Source organism: Rhincodon typus, chromosome 15, assembly GCF_021869965.1.
Source record: "Rhincodon typus isolate 14 chromosome 15, sRhiTyp1.1, whole genome shotgun sequence".
Classification (NCBI taxonomy): domain Eukaryota; kingdom Metazoa; phylum Chordata; class Chondrichthyes; order Orectolobiformes; family Rhincodontidae; genus Rhincodon; species Rhincodon typus.
This window is the reverse complement of record NC_063346.1, coordinates 845,534-863,946: the sequence shown is the minus strand read 5'-3', so window position 1 is coordinate 863,946 and position 18,413 is coordinate 845,534. Positions and strand designations below refer to the sequence as shown.

General features: G+C 42.0%; 1 protein-coding gene across 1 annotated transcript in view; it reads left to right on the top strand.

Annotated features, from left to right (window-relative positions):
• cdh15 (cadherin 15, type 1, M-cadherin (myotubule)) overlaps window positions 1–18,413 on the top strand; it is an 87,599-nt gene that overhangs the window by 45,971 nt on the left and 23,215 nt on the right. The window contains exons 5-9 of the mRNA XM_048605526.1: window positions 7,787–7,944; window positions 13,777–13,905; window positions 14,698–14,883; window positions 17,060–17,313; window positions 17,657–17,799. Coding sequence (XP_048461483.1) covers window positions 7,787–7,944; window positions 13,777–13,905; window positions 14,698–14,883; window positions 17,060–17,313; window positions 17,657–17,799 — 870 coding nt within the window. The remainder of the gene's footprint in view (window positions 1–7,786; window positions 7,945–13,776; window positions 13,906–14,697; window positions 14,884–17,059; window positions 17,314–17,656; window positions 17,800–18,413) is intronic.

The window sequence follows — 18,413 nt, the reverse complement described above, 5'->3', positions numbered from 1 at the left end:
CATCCGGCCCAGGGGACTTATCTATTTTCACACCTTCCAGAATTGCTAACACCTCCTCCTTATGAACCTCAATCCCGTCTAGTCTAATAGCCTGTATCTCAGTATTCTCCTCGACTACATTGTCTTTTTCCTATGTGACTACTGACGAAAAATATTCATTTAGCACCTCTCCTATCTCTTCGGACTCCACGCACAACTTCCCACTACTGTCCTTGACCGGCCCCAATCTTACTCTAGTCATTCTTTTATTCCTGACATACCTATAGAAAGCTTTAGGGTTTTCCTTGATCCTACCTGCTAAAGACTTCTCATGTCCCTTCCTGGCTCTTCTTAGCTCTCTCTTTAGGTCCTTCCTGGCTAACTTGTAACTCTCAAGCGCCCTCACTGAACCTTCCCGCCTCATCTCTACATAAGCCTCCTTCTTCCTCTTGACAAGAGATTCAACTTCTTTAGTAAACCACGGTTCCATCGCTCGACCACTTCCTCCCTGCCTGACAGGTACATACTTCTCAAGGACATGCAGTAGCTGTTCCTTGAACAAGCTCCACATTTCAATTGTGCCCAGCCCCTACAGTTTCCTTCTCCATCCTATGCATCCTAAATCTTGCCTCATCGCCTCATAGTTGCCTTTCCCCCAGCTATAACTCTTGCCCTGCTTTATATACCGATCCCTTTCCATCGCTAAAGTAAACGTAACTGAACTGTGGTCACTATCACCAAAGTGCTCTCCTACCTCCAAATCTAACACCTGGCCTGGTTCATTACCCAGTACCGAGTGTGTGTATGAGAGAGAGTGTGTGTGTGTGTGTGTATGAGAGAGAGTGTCTGTGTGTGTGTGTATGAGAGAGAGTGTCTGTGTGTGTGTGTGTTTGTGTGTGTGTGTATGAGAGAGAGTGTCTGTGTGTGTGTGAGAGGAGTGGCAAACCAAAAGCACTGCATTCTCAATGTTTTGTGAATAAATTCTGTTTTGGATTTTATCTTGAAGGTTTTTTAAGACCATAAGATATAGGAGCAGAAATTAGGCCAGTCGGCCCATCGAGTCTGCTCCGCCATTCAATCATGGCTAATAAGTTCCTCAGCCCCATTCTCCAGCTTTCTCCCTGTAACCCATGATCCCCTTGATAATCAAGACCCTGTCTATCTCAGTCTTAAATGTATTGAATGACCTGGCCTCCACAGCCTTCTGTGGCAATGAATTCCATCAATTCACCACTCTCTGGCTGAAGAAGTTTCTCCTTATCTCCGTTCTAAAAGGTCTTCCCTTTACTCTAAGGCTGTGCCCTCAGGTCCTAGTCTCTCCTACCAATGGAATCATCTTCCCTACATCCACTCTGTCCAGGCCATTCAGTATTCTGTAAGTTTCAATCCTTCTAAACTCCAATGAGTATAGTCCCAGAGTCCTCAAATGTTCCTCATATGTTAAGCTTTCCATTCCTGGGACCATTCTTGTGAACCTCCTCTGAACCTGCTCCAGGGACAGTACATCCTTCCTGAGATATGGGGCCCAAAACTGCACGCAATACTCCAAATATGGCCTGACCATAGCTTTATAAAGCCTCAGTAGTACATCCCTGCTTTTATATTCAAGTCCTGTGGGTTAATTTGAAAAATAGGAATCTGAAAGCCAAAGTTTGGGGCACACACATCAGCCTACCTAAGGAAAGGACAGGAGTGAAAAGGGAAAGGATTGCATCAAATAATCCCTCACTAATGTCATATCTCCAAGTTTGCAGATGACACAAAGCTAGGTGGTAAAATGAACCATGAGGAGGTGCAGAGATGCTTCACTTGATTTGGAAAAGTTGAATGAGTGAACAAATGCATGGCAGATGAAGTCTAATGTGGATAAATGAGAGGTTAGCCAAAACTGGAAGGCAGATTAGTATCTGAATGGTGATCGGGGTGGCATGGTGGCTCAGTGGTTAGCACTGCTGCCTCACAGTGCCAGGGACCCAGCTTCGATTCCACCCTCAAGTGACTGTGTGGAGTTTGCACATTCTCCCTGTATCTGCGTGAGTTTCCTCCGGGTGCTCCGGTTTCCTCCCACAGTCCAAAGATGTGCAGGCTAGGTGGATTGGCCATGCTAAACTGCCCCTAATGTTCAGGGATGTGTAGATTAGGTGGGTTATAGGGGGATGGGTCTGGATCGGATATTCTGAGGGTCAGTGTGGACTTATTGGGCCAAAGGGTCTGTTTCCACACTGTCGGGATTCTATGATTCCAACTCAGGAATAGAAAAGGTGAAATCACAATGTTGGGGGTATGCTCCAAGCCTCCCAACAGCCAGCAGGAGATAGAGGACAGAAAATATAGGCAGATTTTGGAAAGATGTAAAAATAGCAGCATTGTTGTAGTGGGTGACTTTAACTTCCCCTATATTGACTGGGACACACTTCGTGCTAGGGGCTTGGACGGGGCAGAATTTGTAAGAACCATTCAGGAGGGTTTCTTGACACAATATGTAAACAGTCCAAGCAGGGAAGGGCATTATACTGGACCTGGTTTTGGGATATGAGCCTGGCCAGGTGAGTGAAGTTTCAGCGGTGGAGCATTTTGGGGGTAGTGACTATAATACTGAGTTTTAAGATACTCATGGATAGGAGCAGTCCTTGGGGGAAGGCAAGCTACAACAAAATTGGGCAGGAGCTAGAGAATTTTGGTTGGAGGCAGCAGTTTCAGAGTAAATTCACATCAGACATGTGGGAGTATTTCAAATGGCAGTTGATAAGAGTTCAGGAGCAGCACGTTCCTGTGAGAATGAAGGATAGGTACAGCACGTTACATGAACCTTAGATGATCAGGGATGTTATGACCTTCGTCAAAAAGGGGAAGGAAGCATACACAAGGTCTAGGGGGATGGAACTGAAAAAGCCCTTGAAGCATATAAGGAAAGTAGGAAAGAACTTAAACGAGGAATTAGAAGGACAAAAAGGGGTCATGAAAAGTCATTAGCAAAGAGGATTAAGGAGATTCCCAAGGATTTTTATACATATATAAAAAGGAAGAGGGTAGCCAGGGAAAGGGTTGGCCCACTCAAGGACAATGGAGGCAATCTATATGTGGAGGCAGAAGAGGTAGGTGAAGTCCTGAATGAATACTTTGTGTCGGTATTCACTAAAGAGAAGGAATTGGTGGGGGATGATTTCAGAGAGGGTAGTGTCGAATTTCTAAGCCAAGTTGCTAGGGAGGTGTTGTGTCTTAAAAAGTATTAAGGTAGATAAGCCCCTGAATCCTAATGGGGTCTATCCCAGAATATTGAGGGAGACAAGAGAACAAATTGCTGGAGTACTGACAGACATCTTTGTATCCTCTTTGGCCACAGATAAGGTCCCAGAGGACTGAAGAATAGCTAATGTTGTCCCATTGTATAAGAAGGGTAGCAGGGATAATCCAGGAAATTACAGACCTGTGAGCCTGATATCGGTGGTAGGGAAATTATTGAAAAAGATTCTCAGGGACAAAATCTGAGTGTATTTAGAGGCAAATGGACTTATTAGCGATTGACAGCATTGTTTTGTGTGGGGGAGGTCCTGCCTCACTACCTTGATTGCGTTTTTTGAGGAGGTGATGAAGATGATTGAGGGAAAAGTGGTTGATGTTGTCTGCATGGACTTCAGTAAAGCCTTTGACAAGATCCCTCATGGGAGACTGGTACAAAAGGTGAAGTCACATGGTATCGGCGTGAGCTGGCAAGATGGATACGGAACTGGCTTAGTCACAGGAGACATAGGGTAGCGGTGGATGGATGCTTTTCAGAATGGAGGGTTGTGACTACTGGTGTTCCACATGGATCAGTGCAGGGACCTCTGCTGTTCATGGCCTATATAAGTGATTTGGAAGAAAACATAGCCGGTCTAATTTGTAAGCGCGAACAATACAAAGATTGCTAGAGTTGCAGATAATGAGGAGGATTACCAGAGGATACAACAGGATATAGATCAGTTGGAGGCATGGGCAGAAAAATGTCAGGTGGAGTTTAATCTGGTTGGAATATTGCACATAGTTCTGGTTACTACACTACCAGAAGGATGTGAATGCTTTGGAGAGGGTACAGAAAAGGTTTACCAGGATGTTGCCTGGTATGGGGGATTTTAGCTATGAAGAAAGGTTGGATAGTCTGGGGTTTGTTTTCACTAGAATGCAGGAGGTGAGGGGCGACCTGATAGAAGTTTATAAGATTATGAATGGCATGGATAGAGTGGAAAGTATGAGACTTTTTCCCAGGGTGGAGGGTTCAATTACTAGGGGACACAGGCTCAAGACATTTAGAAGAGATATGTGAGACAAGTTTTTCACACGAAGGGTGGTGAGTGCCTGAAACGCGCTGCTAAAGGAAGCAGACACAATAGCATTCGAGAAACACTTGGACAAATATGTGAATAGGAAAGGAATAGAGGGATACGGATCCTGTAAGTGAAGACAGTTTTAGTATGGAAGGGCAAAATGTGTCGTCACAGGCTTGGAGGAGGTGTGGGGGTGGGGGGAAGAGAGCGGGAGGGGCAAAGGGCCTGTTCTTATGCTGTACTGTTCTTTGTTCTTTGGGAGAAAGTGGGAACAAGGTATGGAGTTGGATGATCAGCCATTTTCATATTGAATGGCAGATCAGGCTTGAAGGCCAAATGGCCTACGCCTGCTCCTATTTTCTCTGTTTGTATGCTATCTTAGGGTTAAGATGGGGGTGGTGATCATAATTTAAATGTACTCCCCATTCCTCTTTGTACGTGGTCAGAAGTCACATGCCAGGTTATAGTCCGACAGGTTTATTAGAAATCACCAGCTTTCGGAGTACTGCTCCTTCGTTAGGTGAAGTGACTTCCCCTGACCAAGGAGCAGCGCTGTGGAAGCTTGTGATTTCTAATATACCTGTTGGACTATAACCTGGTGTCTTGTGACTTCTGACTTTGTCCACACCAGTACTACATTGACACCTCCGCATCTTTGTATGTGAAATAAAATTCCACACATGAGACTGTAATAAGTTGTTGTTTAGGAGATGGGAACAACAATTGGCAGGAAGTGATGGGTTTGTTCTGGATCTCACTATATTTTATTGATGACTTAGATGAAGAAATATAGTCATAGATCCCATTTTGCCGATGGCACCAGGAAATAGTGTAAAGGGAAGTTGTAAAGGGATATTGACTGATTAAATGAGTGAAATAAACAGTGTAGATGGAATTCAATATGACAAAATGTGAGGTCATCCACTTTAAACTCAAGAAAGACAGGTCAGAGCATTTTCTAAATGGTGAGAAGCTGGAAACTATGGGGAGCTGATACATTTAGATGCTTACATACAGCAAACATTAAAAAGACCTTCATACGATCAGGCAGGGGTGCTGAGAACTAGATTGACACTGGAGTGAGAAGCTATTGGAGCTTTCAGCAAGCTTAAAAGTGGATAAATTCCCAGGTTGGGATGAGTTGCATCCCAGACTGTTGTGAGAGATGAGGCAAACTTGATGGGCTGAATGGCTCTTCTATACTGTATGATTCTAATGATAACTAGGGAACAAGTGATAGGTACATGCTAGTTAAGGTTAAATAAGGGATATTTGGGTGAGAGCGTACACACGCACACACACACGAACACACATGAACACACGCAAACCACACATACACACGCACGCCGCACACAAGCAACACACACACATATGCGCGCGCACACTTATTTTTTTATAAGTGTGTGTGCGGAAATAAGTAATCAGTGTTCAGTGATTTGAAATAAAACACTGACTGGTAAAGTATATGCCCAGATTCTGTCAAACCAATATCTAGCTTCTGTTGTCTATCTGACGGGTAGAAAATGTTTTCAAAGGCTATTGAAATTTTGGTTTTTTGCTGAGGGGATTTGGATTTATAAAGAGTGAGAGTGATGTTGTAGATATATATCGCTGTGGTTAAAATCCATCTGGAGTAACTGGGCTTAGTTGTGGACACTGCACTCGGCAAGAAGATGCTGCGCTGGATCTTCTCTTCCCAGAGTAGAGGAAATTGGAAGCAGGGGTGGGGACTCGGATGATGGGGCATCATCTGGGGAGGCAATGGCCTAATGGTATTATCACTGAACTAGCACCCCAGCGATCCTGGTAACGTTCTGGGGACCTGAGTTCAAATCCCAGTATGGCTGATTTTGAATTCAAAAGGAATCTGGAATTAAAAGCCTCATGGTGACTGTGCCAAATATTGGGGAAAAGCCCATCTGGTTCACTAATGTGCGATAGGGAAGGAATCTGACATCTTTGCCTACATATGGCTCCAGACCCACAGCAATATGGCTGACTCTTGACTGGGAAATTAGGAATGGGTGATAAATGCCAGCCTTACCAACAACACCCACATCCCATGAATGAATTTTTTAAAAATTAGGGAGCATTCTGGGACAGCTCCCTGATACATGGTGCCACCAGAATAATTTTCTAGGAAAGACCAACTGGATTATTTACTGCTGCACAAAGGTGGACAGTGAATTAGGGCTGCATTTAAGGGCCATTTTCAGCTAGCACTGGTATGTTACTAACATCAGAGTCAACCACTGCCAACTGCATACAGTTTTGGTCTCCTTACTTGAGAAAGGATGTACTGGTGCTGAAGGGGCTGCAGAGGAGATTCACTAGGTTGATTCTGGAATAGGGAGGGTTGACTTATGAGGAGAGACTGAGTAGACTGGGACTATTCTAATTGGAATTTAGAAGAATGAGAGGGGATCTTATCGAAACATTGAGAATAACAAAGGAAATAGATAAGATAGAAGCAGGGAGGTTGTTTCCACTGGCAGGTGAAACTAGAACTGCGGGCATAGCCTCAAAATAAGGGGGACCAGATTTAGGACTGAGTTGAGGAGCAACTTCTTCACCCAAAGGGTTGTGAATCTGTGGAATTCCCTGCCCAGTGAAGCTGTTGAGGCTACCTCATTGAATGTTATTAAAGCAAAGATAGACAGATTTTGAATGCTACAGGAATTAAGGGTTATGGTGAGAGAGCAGGTAAGTGGAGCTGAGCCCATGAAAAGATCAGTCATGATCTTATTGAATGGCGAAGCAGGCTCGATGGGCTAGATGACCTACTCCCGCTCCTGGTTGTCTTCTCATCTGCAGAGGCTGCTAGTTGAGGTGGCAGGTAAAGGTTTCATTTTTCAAGTGATAGAGTCTCAGGGATTAAAGTCCAAGCCCTGAGTAAGCAGGCCTATGGAGGGATTCCATTCCAATGTCTCTGGCAGTTTCAGAAATCATCAATGCAGCTCTTCTGCATTGACCAGCAAGAATACCTCAATGTTGAGATGTCCTCTCAATTTGCTACCTGCTTCAGCAATGCCTAGCTTTCCTGATGGGGCTGTCAGGAATTCCAGCCTTTTGATTAGATTGGCAACATCAGTAGTTCAGCTAATGTCTCTCACAGAAGTGGTCAATTAGAAGGACACTTTCTGGTCAACTGCATCAATGATCTCATTGCTGGCAAGGGTCTCAGATTCCTATTTGGTTCCCAAGGACTGTGAAGCAAGGGTGGATAGATGGAATTCTATAAATATAAGTCTATCATTTTAATTAATAGAGTCTCAGCATGGTCTAATTTAATAATGGGGGCTGAGAGATCTCCTCCAGTTCCTCAGACTGTGGCTAGTTAATTCAGGGTGATTGAGGTGGGCTGTAGTAGAACACACATCAGATATTTTCAGGGGTGCAATACCTGACTCACCACTGTACACCCAAGTACTGGCCTCAGATTGACCATGTTTGGGCAAAATCAGAATGTTAACACTGGCTGATCTCAGTGTGGAATATTCCAGGCACGCTGGTAATGCGAGTGACTGCTTCCGATGCTGATGACCCTCAGACAGATAATGCGGCTCTAGGCTACTCAATAGTGGGTGATGGAAGAGGAATTTTCCGAATTGATCCCGTGACTGGAGAGATTCGTACTGTTGGAGTGGGTCTGGATCGGGAGGTAAGGAAAGAATTCATAGAATCTAGCCACAATGAGAGCGCAGTGAAGAAACTAGCACATTAGTGACATCAATGAAAGAGGTGCATCTATAGGATTTAATGTAGAAATGTTCTTTAATGCTTCAGTGTTCTCTTCATCCCTTAAGATTTGTTCCAAATAAAGCAAGGAAGCTTGCAATAAACAGGAAGTGCAGTCAATCTCAAAAATGTTCAGTATCTGAAAAGTGTGCTGCTGTGAATTTAAGAATGATAGCATGATGCTTAGAAATGGCGTTATATTTAACAAACATGACATTTTGGCTCACTTATGAAAATTTCAGAATATGATGGTGGTTGCAAAGGGAATTTTGCATGTTAGAAAGAATGTGATCCGCTTTATCCCAAGTGTGAATTTATTGCAAGTCTTAAATCTATGTTGGACATAGAAACAGGAACAGGCCTTTCAGCCCCTTGAGCCTGTTCTGCCATTCTAGATCATAGCTGATCATCTACCTCTACACCATATTCCCTTACTGTCCCTATATCCTTTGATGCCACTAGTAACTAGAAGTTAATAAACCTCTCTAATTTACTCAATGACTAAACTTCCACAACCTAGGGAGGAGAATTCCAAAGATTTACCACTCTGAGCGAAGAGATACCTCTCCTTCTCAGTCCTTAATTGCCTGCCCCTTATTCCTGAATTTTCAATAGAACAGGAGATGCAGAGTCTGCGCATTCCTTCTTGGCATATTGGATAATTTGGAAGATGAAGCTTAATGCAGTCAACAGGATCCACTTTAGTCAGAAGAATTATATTGAAAACTATGTGGGAGACAGTAAATAGGACCAATTTTCATTGACAGACAAGTCAAAACCAATGGACACAGTTTTAGAGTAAGGTGCAGGAGGTTTAGAGGGGATTTGATGAAAATTCTTCTCACCCAGAGGGTGGTGGGTATCTGAATTTCACCGTTTGGAATTGTAGTAGACTTAAAAACCCTCCTAACATTTTTTAAAAAAATGTTCAGATAAGCACTTGAAATGCTGTAGCTGTTTGGGGTTATTTGACCAAAAGTGGATTCAAGGGGCCAAATGGCCTCATTGTATGGTGCAAATCTTTCTACATTCTATGTTTTTATGATTGAGGCTTTGTCTTAGCTGGTATGGGTTTGCTCTGATGCAGATTTCCTAGATTTCTTCCAGGATCTGTACAGAAGTGTGAGATTTCAGCTTCGTGCCTAACTGATGGAGTCTCTGGCAGTTCTTTCTCAAATCAAGTTGAATAAGTCAGGACAATGTATTCAATGCATTCCATAAAGCTATAAGATGTAGGAGTAGAAGTATCCCATTCAGTCCATTGTATCTGCTCTGTCATTCAAGAAAATTATGACTAATCTGATAATCCTCAATTCCACTTTCTGGCCTTTTCACATAACCCTTGATTCCCCTACTGATTAAAAACTGAGCCCCGAATGGCCCAGTCTCAACGGCCCTCTGTGGTAAAGAATTCCACACATTCACTGCTATCTGAGAGAAGAAATTCATCCTTATCTCTGTGTTAATTGGATGACCCTTACTCTGAGATTATGCCCTCTGGCCTTAGATTTTCCCACAAGGGGAAACAACCTTTCCACACCTTGTCAGTCACACCCCCTAATAATTTTGTATGTTTCAACGAGGTCTCCTCTCATTCTTCTAACTCCATTGTGTACAGGCCCAAATTATTCAACATCTCCTCATAAGACTGTCCATGCATACCCAAGATTAACTTTAGAGTCATACAGCACAGAAACAGACCCTTTAGTCCAACTCGTACATGCTGACCAAGTTTCCCAAACTCAACTAGACCCACTTGCCTTTGTTTGGCCCATATCCTTCTAAACGTTTCCTATTCATGTACTTATCCAAATGTCTTTTAAATGTTGTAACTGTACCTGCACCTATCACTTCATCTGGCAGTTAATGATACCCTCTGTATGAAAAAGTTGCCCCTCAGGTCCTTTATAAATCTTTCTCAGCTTAAAAATATGCCCCTAGTTTTGATTTCACCTATCACAGGGAAAAGACCTTTTCATCGAATCATCTGTCTATGCTTCTCATGATTTTATAAACCTCTGTAAGATGACCCCTCAACCTCCTATGCTCTATCCTTATAACTCAAATCCTTCAGTCCTGGCAACATCCTAGTAAATCTTTTTCAAACTGTCTCCAATTTAATAATGTCCTTCCTATAGCAGGGCAACCAGAACTCTACACAGTACTTCAAAAGTTGCCTCACTAATGTCCTGTACAACCTCGACGCGACGTTCCAATTGCTATACTCAATGGTCTGAGCAATGAAGGCAAGCATGCTAAACACTGCCTTAACCACCCTGTCTACCTGTGATGCAGCTTTCAAAGGACTATGTACCTGAGTCCCTAGGTCACTCTGTTTAACAACACTACCCAGAGCCCTACCATTAGCTGTATAAGTCATAGAACATATAACAGTACAGCACAGGAACAGGCCCTTGGCCCACAATGTTGTGTCAAACATGACACCAAATTAAGCTAAACCCTTCTGCCTGGCCTTGGTCCATAGCCCTCCATTCCTTGCATATTCTTTTGCTTATCTGGAAGTCCCTTAAATGCCCCTATTGTATCTGCCTCCACTACCACTCCCTGGCAGCACATTCCAGACTCTTAACACTCTCTGTGTAAAAAAAAACTTGCCCCTCACATCTCCTTTGAACTTTCCCCTCTCTCCTTAAATGCATGCCAACTAGTATTAGACATTTCAACTCTGAGAAAAAGATTCTGACCATCAATCCCAACTATGCATCTCATGACTTTATAGACTTCGATCAAGTCTCCCCTCAGCCTCCGCCCCTCCAGAGAAAACAACCTGAGTTTTTCTAGCCTTACCTTAGCTCATTACCCTGTAATCCAGGCAGCATCCTGGGAAACCTCTTCTGCACCCTCTCCAAAGCCTCCACATCCTTCCTGTAATGTGGTGACCAGAATTGAACGCAATACTCGAAGCGTGCCCTAACCAAAGTCTTATAAAGTTGCAACATGACATCCTGACTCTTGTATTCAAGTCCTGCTTGTTTATTTTACCAAAATGCAATACCTCGCATTAATCCAAAGTAAATTCCATCCGCCACCTCAGCCCATTGACCCAATTGACCAAGATCCCTTTGTAATCTTAAATAACCTTCTTCACTGTTGACTATACTACCAATTTTGATGTAATCTGCTAACTTACAAACCAGGCCTCCTAAATTCTCATCCAAATTATTTACATAAATGACAAACAAAAGTGGACCCACCACCAATCCCTGCAGAACACTACTGATCACAGGCCTCCAGCCCATACTTAGTGAACTTTCTCCAGACTCGCTCCAATGACAGTATCTCTTTCCTTAGATAAGGGGACCAAAACTGTTCACAGTATTCCAGCTGTGGTCTAACTTGTGCCTTGTAGAGTTTTTGGCAAGACTTCTCTATTTTTGTATTCCATTCCCTTTGAAATAAAGGCAGGATTCCCATTTGCCTTCTCTATTAATCATTGAACTTGGATGCTAGCTTTTTGTGATTTACGCATGAGGACTCCTCTGTTTTGTAGTTTTCTACAGTCTTTCTCCATTTAAATAATATTTAGCTGCTCTATTCTTCCTGTGTATAACCTCACACTTTCTCACAGTATATTCCATCTGCCAAGTTTTTGCCCGTTCACTTAACCTGTCAAAATCTCTCTATAGACTCTTTATGGCATCATCATCATTAGCCTTCCCACCTATCCTTGTGTCATCTACAAATTTGACCATAAGACATTGACTTTCCTCACCCAAGTCATTAATATATTTCAGAAGTAACTGATGGCCTCAGCACTGATCCCTGCTGTACTAAACTAGTTACAGGTTGTCATCCTGAAAATGCCCCTGTATCCCAACTCTCTGTTTTCTATTAGTTAGCCAATCCTCTATCCATGCTAATATACTATCTCCAACACTATAGGCTCCTAACATATTAATTAGCCTAATATGTGGTGCCTTATCAAATTTGTTCTGGAAATCCAAATATATTCACTGCTTCCCCGTTGTCTATCCTGCTTGTTACTTGCTGTTCTAATAAATGTTTCACACATGATTTTCCCTTCATGAAGCCATGCTAACTCTGTCTGATTATGTTATATATTTCTAAATGCTCTGCTATAATAGTTTCTAACATTTCCCCAATAACAAATGCCATGCAAACTGGCCTGTAGCTACCTGTTTTTTCTTGTCTCCTTTTCTTTATAAATAAACATGTTACATGAGAGTTTTCTCATATTCCGGCACTTTCCATTCACTGTATGCTTGAAACCTGTCTCAGCTGCACACCTCATTTTAATAACCTCCTGTGCTCTCTCTCTCTCGCTCTCTCTCTGTCTCTCTGTTTCTCTCTCCCTCAGTCTTTCTTCCTCATCACCTATTGCCATCACCCACCCTGCACCAGTCCTGAACATTGAGGAGGTGAAATCAGTTAATACTAATACAAATTCAAGCCAAAGTAAAATACTGATGCTGAAAATCTGAAATAAAGAAAAGTGCTGAAAATGCTCTGCAGGTTAGGCAGCATCTTTATTTAAGAATTCATTCACAGCGTGTTGACAGTCCAGTGATTATCTCAGCTACACTCAGCCACCACCTCCCCTTCTGCGGATAGAAACTGAGTAAATATTTCAGAGCCTTTCCCCAGAACTGGGAAGTGTGGTCAGTCAGCCTCTCCTGCCCTCCAGCCTATCACAGTTCTTTCCTTTGGTTCTTTCCACCTTCTCAATTGCTTAAAATCTGTTGCATCTTTAGCTTTTCCCAGTTGTAATGAGAAGTCACATTTGAAATGTGAACTCTGATTCTTGCTCGCACAGATGCTACCTAACCAGCATTTTCTGACTGCATTATAGAGACTAATTGGAAAGTGCAAGGACCCAGAGTTGTGCATATAGGAAGCTTTGAGGTTTGCAGGATAGGGTGAGAATATTGTTTAAAAGCTTATGAGAGCCTTGCCTTTATTAACAGTGGAATAGAACTCAAAAACAAACCTTTGACAAGGATTGGAATGGTACCAAGGATGAACGATCCGTTATTGGAGGAGATTCAGAAAGATGAGGTTCATCTTTGTGTAAAGAAGGAAATTTGACAGATGCATTCAAAATATTGAAGGGTTTTGATGAAGTAAATAACTGAAACTTGTAGAAGAATCACTAACCAGAAAACACAGATTTGAATTGACTGTAACATATCCTGAGGTGACCTGCATAAACATATTTTTACTCAGTAAGTTGTTGTGATCCACAACACACTGTCTGAATGGGTTGTGGAAACAGATTCAATAATAACTTTCAAACAGAATTGTTAAAAATCGAAACAAACATTTGGAGGACTACGGAAAAAGAGCAGGAAAGCAAGAGTAATTGGATACTAAAGGTGCAGTAGAACAGATAATCTCCATCAGTACTATGCAATTCCTTGATTCTAAAAATTTTGATGTGAAATGATTACGGTCACACCCATTCCTAAAATGAATCATGGAGAGATGGGATTAGGGAGTTTGAAGAGACATGATTGGGAAGTTGAAGAAACAAGATCAAGGTATACGGAGAAATGGGATCAGGGTGTTTGGAGAGATGGAATTTGAAGAGACAAGATCAGGGAATATGGAGAGAGACTTGTTTGAAGATTATGGGCAGATGATGGAGATATCTAAAGACTTTTTGAGCCTATTATGCTTTCCAGCTCCTTAAATTTTACCGTTTGTTCCAATTTGATGCGTGCAGCAACTCGAGTGAGTGATGCTTTTTCCTTGAATGTTCCTTTTGCATTTGCAGAATATTTCTGTGTATAATCTGACTCTACAAGTGGCAGATCTGTCAGGTGAAGGACTGTCCACCACCGCCACTGCAGTTATCTTCATTGATGACATCAATGACAATGCCCCAGAGTTTATTGCCACCGAGGTTTGTAATGTAATTCTGTAACGTAATGTAATTCTGTAACGCAATGTAATGTAATAATTAGGGTGAAAGTTCAAACTCATGATTTAGTGCCTGGATATCATCAAGGTGAAGGGTCAAAGTGTAAGACATTATCAAAGGTAAAGGGTCAAGGTCTATAATGTAGGACATCAGCAGGGATGGAAACAAAGAGCAGTTCAGGATAACCTTGATAAAGACTGCCTGCAGTGTGGTGCTTTGAAGTGTCATTACTAAGATAAATACAACCTGGGCATCCATTGCTGACCCTACTAAACTTCACAGAATTGGAGGTGCTCTCAGGATTTAAATGCCTTTAGTGAACCTGAGAGATTCTCCCAATGAAGAAACCATGGGCAGATGAGTTGTTTGAACTGCCTGGAAGAACCTTCAGTTTCTTCCTATGGCCTCTTATACAAAATGGCTGTTTTCAGAGGTCTACATCTTCATCCAAGAGTAGAATCCATCTTGGCTCCCATATCTTTCCCTTGATTCTGTGGATAAGCCTGATTAGAAGGCAGGTCTATTTCAAGTCCAACTTCTGCCCTGTCACTACAATGGAAATGTCAACATGAGGTTGAGACTAATTTGGTATAACTGATGCCAGCATAATTCTGAATATTCTGCTTTGCTTCCACTAAACGCACTGCAGATTTTTGGGTTAAGGCATTTAGCAGACTTTGCTCAGACTCAATTCTCCATGAAGCACAAAAATATAAAATTTTAAAATAACTGTTAATTGCAATTTCTAATAATCTCTGAATTTGGCTCTTGCAGTTCACTGTTGAAGTATCAGAGGACATGGTGGGATCAGAGATTGGCCACATCAGCGTGGTGGACAAGGATCAACCTGGAACACCAAACTGGCTTGTGGACTACACAATTATTGATGGCAATGACCATGGACTTTTTAGCATCAAGACTGAGCCAGAGACCAACAGAGGCATCTTATTAGTTGAAAAAGTAAAAGGATACAACCAAACAAAATGCAGTTTGGCTATTAGATTTATGTTGAGAAAACTGAACCGTTCTTTTACAGAGTGCTACACAAACTCAACCCAGGCTGGTGAGAGGGGAGATGGGCTCTTTTCTTTCTCTTAGCAGCTAAAAGATGTCCTCAAGAAAGATCAGTGGGGAGGCTGAATGGTCAAACGTGCTCCCAACTGGAGATAATTCTTCAGCTGGGGCCTGGCCATTAGATATTGATCTCCCAACAGCTAACAGTCTATAAGTGAAATGATTAGGTTAGCCAGAGTCTCATTTCGGGAGTCAGATTGGCTGAGTCTTGTTGAATGTTCAAATTGATAAATACCTGTTGAAACATCTCCCAAGGACATTAACCATTCCTACCTTCTCAGTTTCTGCATGATCTGTTGAGTATCACCAACATTTTTTGTCTTTATCACTGAATTATTCCTCATTGACACTAAGAAGAACCTAGCAGAACCATTGCTCACTCTGCAATGTCAGGGAGAATGTTGAGCCTGAGCTCTAAGCTTGTAATTCATACCCTCATTTAGCAAATCTCTCTGGATCTCACCCCTTCCCTATCTCCTCCAGCCCCTCAACAGTCTACAATATCTGCAATCCTACAGTTTTGGTGTCTACCAAAGCCTCAACTTTTTAATCTCTCCACTATTGCTGCTGGTCCTTGATAGAGACCAATCATTTTTAAAAAGAGAGGAATCCCCATGACATCAATGGCAAAATTGCTCAAGCTAATTTAACTTTTATAAACATTTACTATAACAAACCAAATCAAATTATCATAATTTGAGCGTTAATTAACGGGTGAAGGTTATTTCAAATAAATCGATCAATTTCATGCCTGACATTGCTTTAATCACTTTTATCACATCCTTGCCAAATGTTGTACCATATTTCAAATTCAACCATTGTTTTGTAGGATCTCTCACTTCTCATTCAATCATTTTGGCCTAAGAGTCACATTCACCAGCAGTAGTATTCCATGCAATATGTCCAGACACAGATTACCACCAAGAAGATACACATCTGTAAACCTCCTCTCATGTGGGTCCCAACAGTCTGGATAACACAGACTTCCCAGAAACTCCCTTCCTTCTCCAGCCCCTTCAGAGGGGAAGTGGTAGCATCGTGTTAATGCTATTGAACTTGTAAGCCAAAAGCCCTGACTAATGCTCAGTCAACACAAGTTCAAATCCTATCATAGCAGCTGGTGGAATTTATATATATCTTGACTAACAACAGAGCCACAGGTTAACAGGGATAGTTGAGAATTTGGAGTTGAAGCATGATGATCTAATCTAGGTGGAACAGGCTCTGAGATTAAATGGCCCATTCCTGTAACTTAATTAAATGGCCTCTTGGGCTCTGGCATTATTCAAACAGTGGGAATGTGAATTGTCCCTTACACTTCCTGTCCTTTCCAACTGTTTAACCCACTAACAGTAACACAGTCACTGCTTAGAGATTTGCTTCAACATCAGGATGTGATTTAAAACTGTCATGTAGAAAACTTTCATTTGGAGGCCACTGAAACCATTCTTGTTTCTTGCCACTGGAACTTTCAGTATGTTTTGAACTGCCACAAAACAAAGGCTGAAACCTAACTCTCTGTTTACTCTTTGTTCCTTAGTTGTTCATCCGCGTGACAACCTGCAGTCACACGAATATTTCTGGAAACCTAATTATATCATAATCAGCAAACCAATTAGTCCTCTTTCAGAATACTCCCCAACCTCTTTTGGTCTTAAAGGGACAACAGACAAAGTGAAAATACGATATTCCCAGAACACAAGGGTCATCAAATTAAATTCAAGAATTCTCTCCAAACTTGTATCCCCTGCACCTTGCGCACCTCCTTTAAGATGGTCCTTATTGTATTTGCCAAGCTTTTGATAATGTATCCTAATATTCCTTAGTGTCAAGTTTTGATTCTTAAAGCTCCTATGAGACATAATGGGGTTTTTTGCTAGGTTAAAGACAATATATAAATGTAAGTTGTTGTTGTTCAACTGACTTCAGTGTGTTTTAGACACATGCCAGGACAATGGTCAAACTACCAATGTACGAGGGGAGAACAGTTGAGGTAAAGGGAAAAAAATAGAGAAACCAAGGAGTTATCCATCAGGGTTTATTTTGCTGCCACCTGTTTCAGGGTCTGGATTACGAGAAGGCCGACAAACATATCCTGACTATAGAGGTGAAGAACAAGGAAGCGGTCAGTCTTGGAGCACCTCAAGCTCTCCGTTCCTCAGCTAAAGTCATTGTGACAGTTACTGATGTGAATGAAGCCCCCAGGTTTGTGGAAGACCCCCGAAAACTGAATGTGCCTGAAGGGTTAACAGCAGGAAGCTTTTTAACAGTCTACACCGCCACTGACCCTGACACTAAACAACAACAAAATATCAGGTGACGATGACATTTAATTGTTCAATTCTAAGACTGACCATATCTTTTTGTTTTTCGGTCTGGGTTAATTAACCCTCTTGTTTGGGTATTTTCCCCTCTTGTTTGGATGTTTACCCTCAGTCTGGACGTTTAACCTTTGTGTTTACATTGTTTACCCATGGTGTCTAGGTGTTTACCCCACCGTATGGTGTGTTTACTCCTACTGTTTGGAGTGTTTATGCCTACTGTCTACAATTTTTCCTCTGGTGTCTGGATTTTTGCGTGTTGTCTAGGTTTAAAATGTCCCCCATTTTTCAGGTCTTTTCCTCCTGGGCCACTAACCCCACCCTCTCCTGTATTCCAGTTATGGGATTCAGTATGATCCGGCTGATTGGCTGATGGTAGACATGAACACAGGGGAGATATTTGTTCAGCAGAAGATTGAGCGTGGCTCTCCATTCCTGTTCAAGCATCGCTACACAGCTGTCATCACAGCCACGGACAGCGGTAAGCAATGAATAACGAGTTACATATTGATGGGAATAAACAGGGAATGACAGAGTAAAAGAACAGTAAATATTGAAATAATAATTACTGTCATAAACATAAATAAGATAGTAAGTGGAATCCATGCTCATAATTAGTAGAAAGACCGCAGAAATACAGCAATGAAACAATATTTTTTAATCTATTCATTTTGTGGGATGTGGACATCGCTGGCTGACTAGTATTTAATGAATGTCCCCAGTTGCCTTTGGAATAAAAATAGTTTACATTGTAATTTCTATTGCAATTTGGACTTGGGAGCTCCTCTCAGTCTTGCAATGCGTTAGGTTTATGGTTTGTGAACACCAAATTGTTGGAGAAGTTACAGCAGGTAAGGGTAGGAGACCATTCAACCCATCCTGTCTGTGTCAGCACTTAGAGTCATAGAGTCATATATATGTACAGCACGGAACATGCCGACCAGATATCCAAGATAAATCTAGTCCCATTTACCAGCATTTGGCCCATATCCCTGTAAATCCTTCCCATTCATATACCCATCCAGATGCCATTTAGAACATAGAACATAGAACATTACAGTGCAGTACAGGCCCTTCGGCCCTCGATGTTGCGCC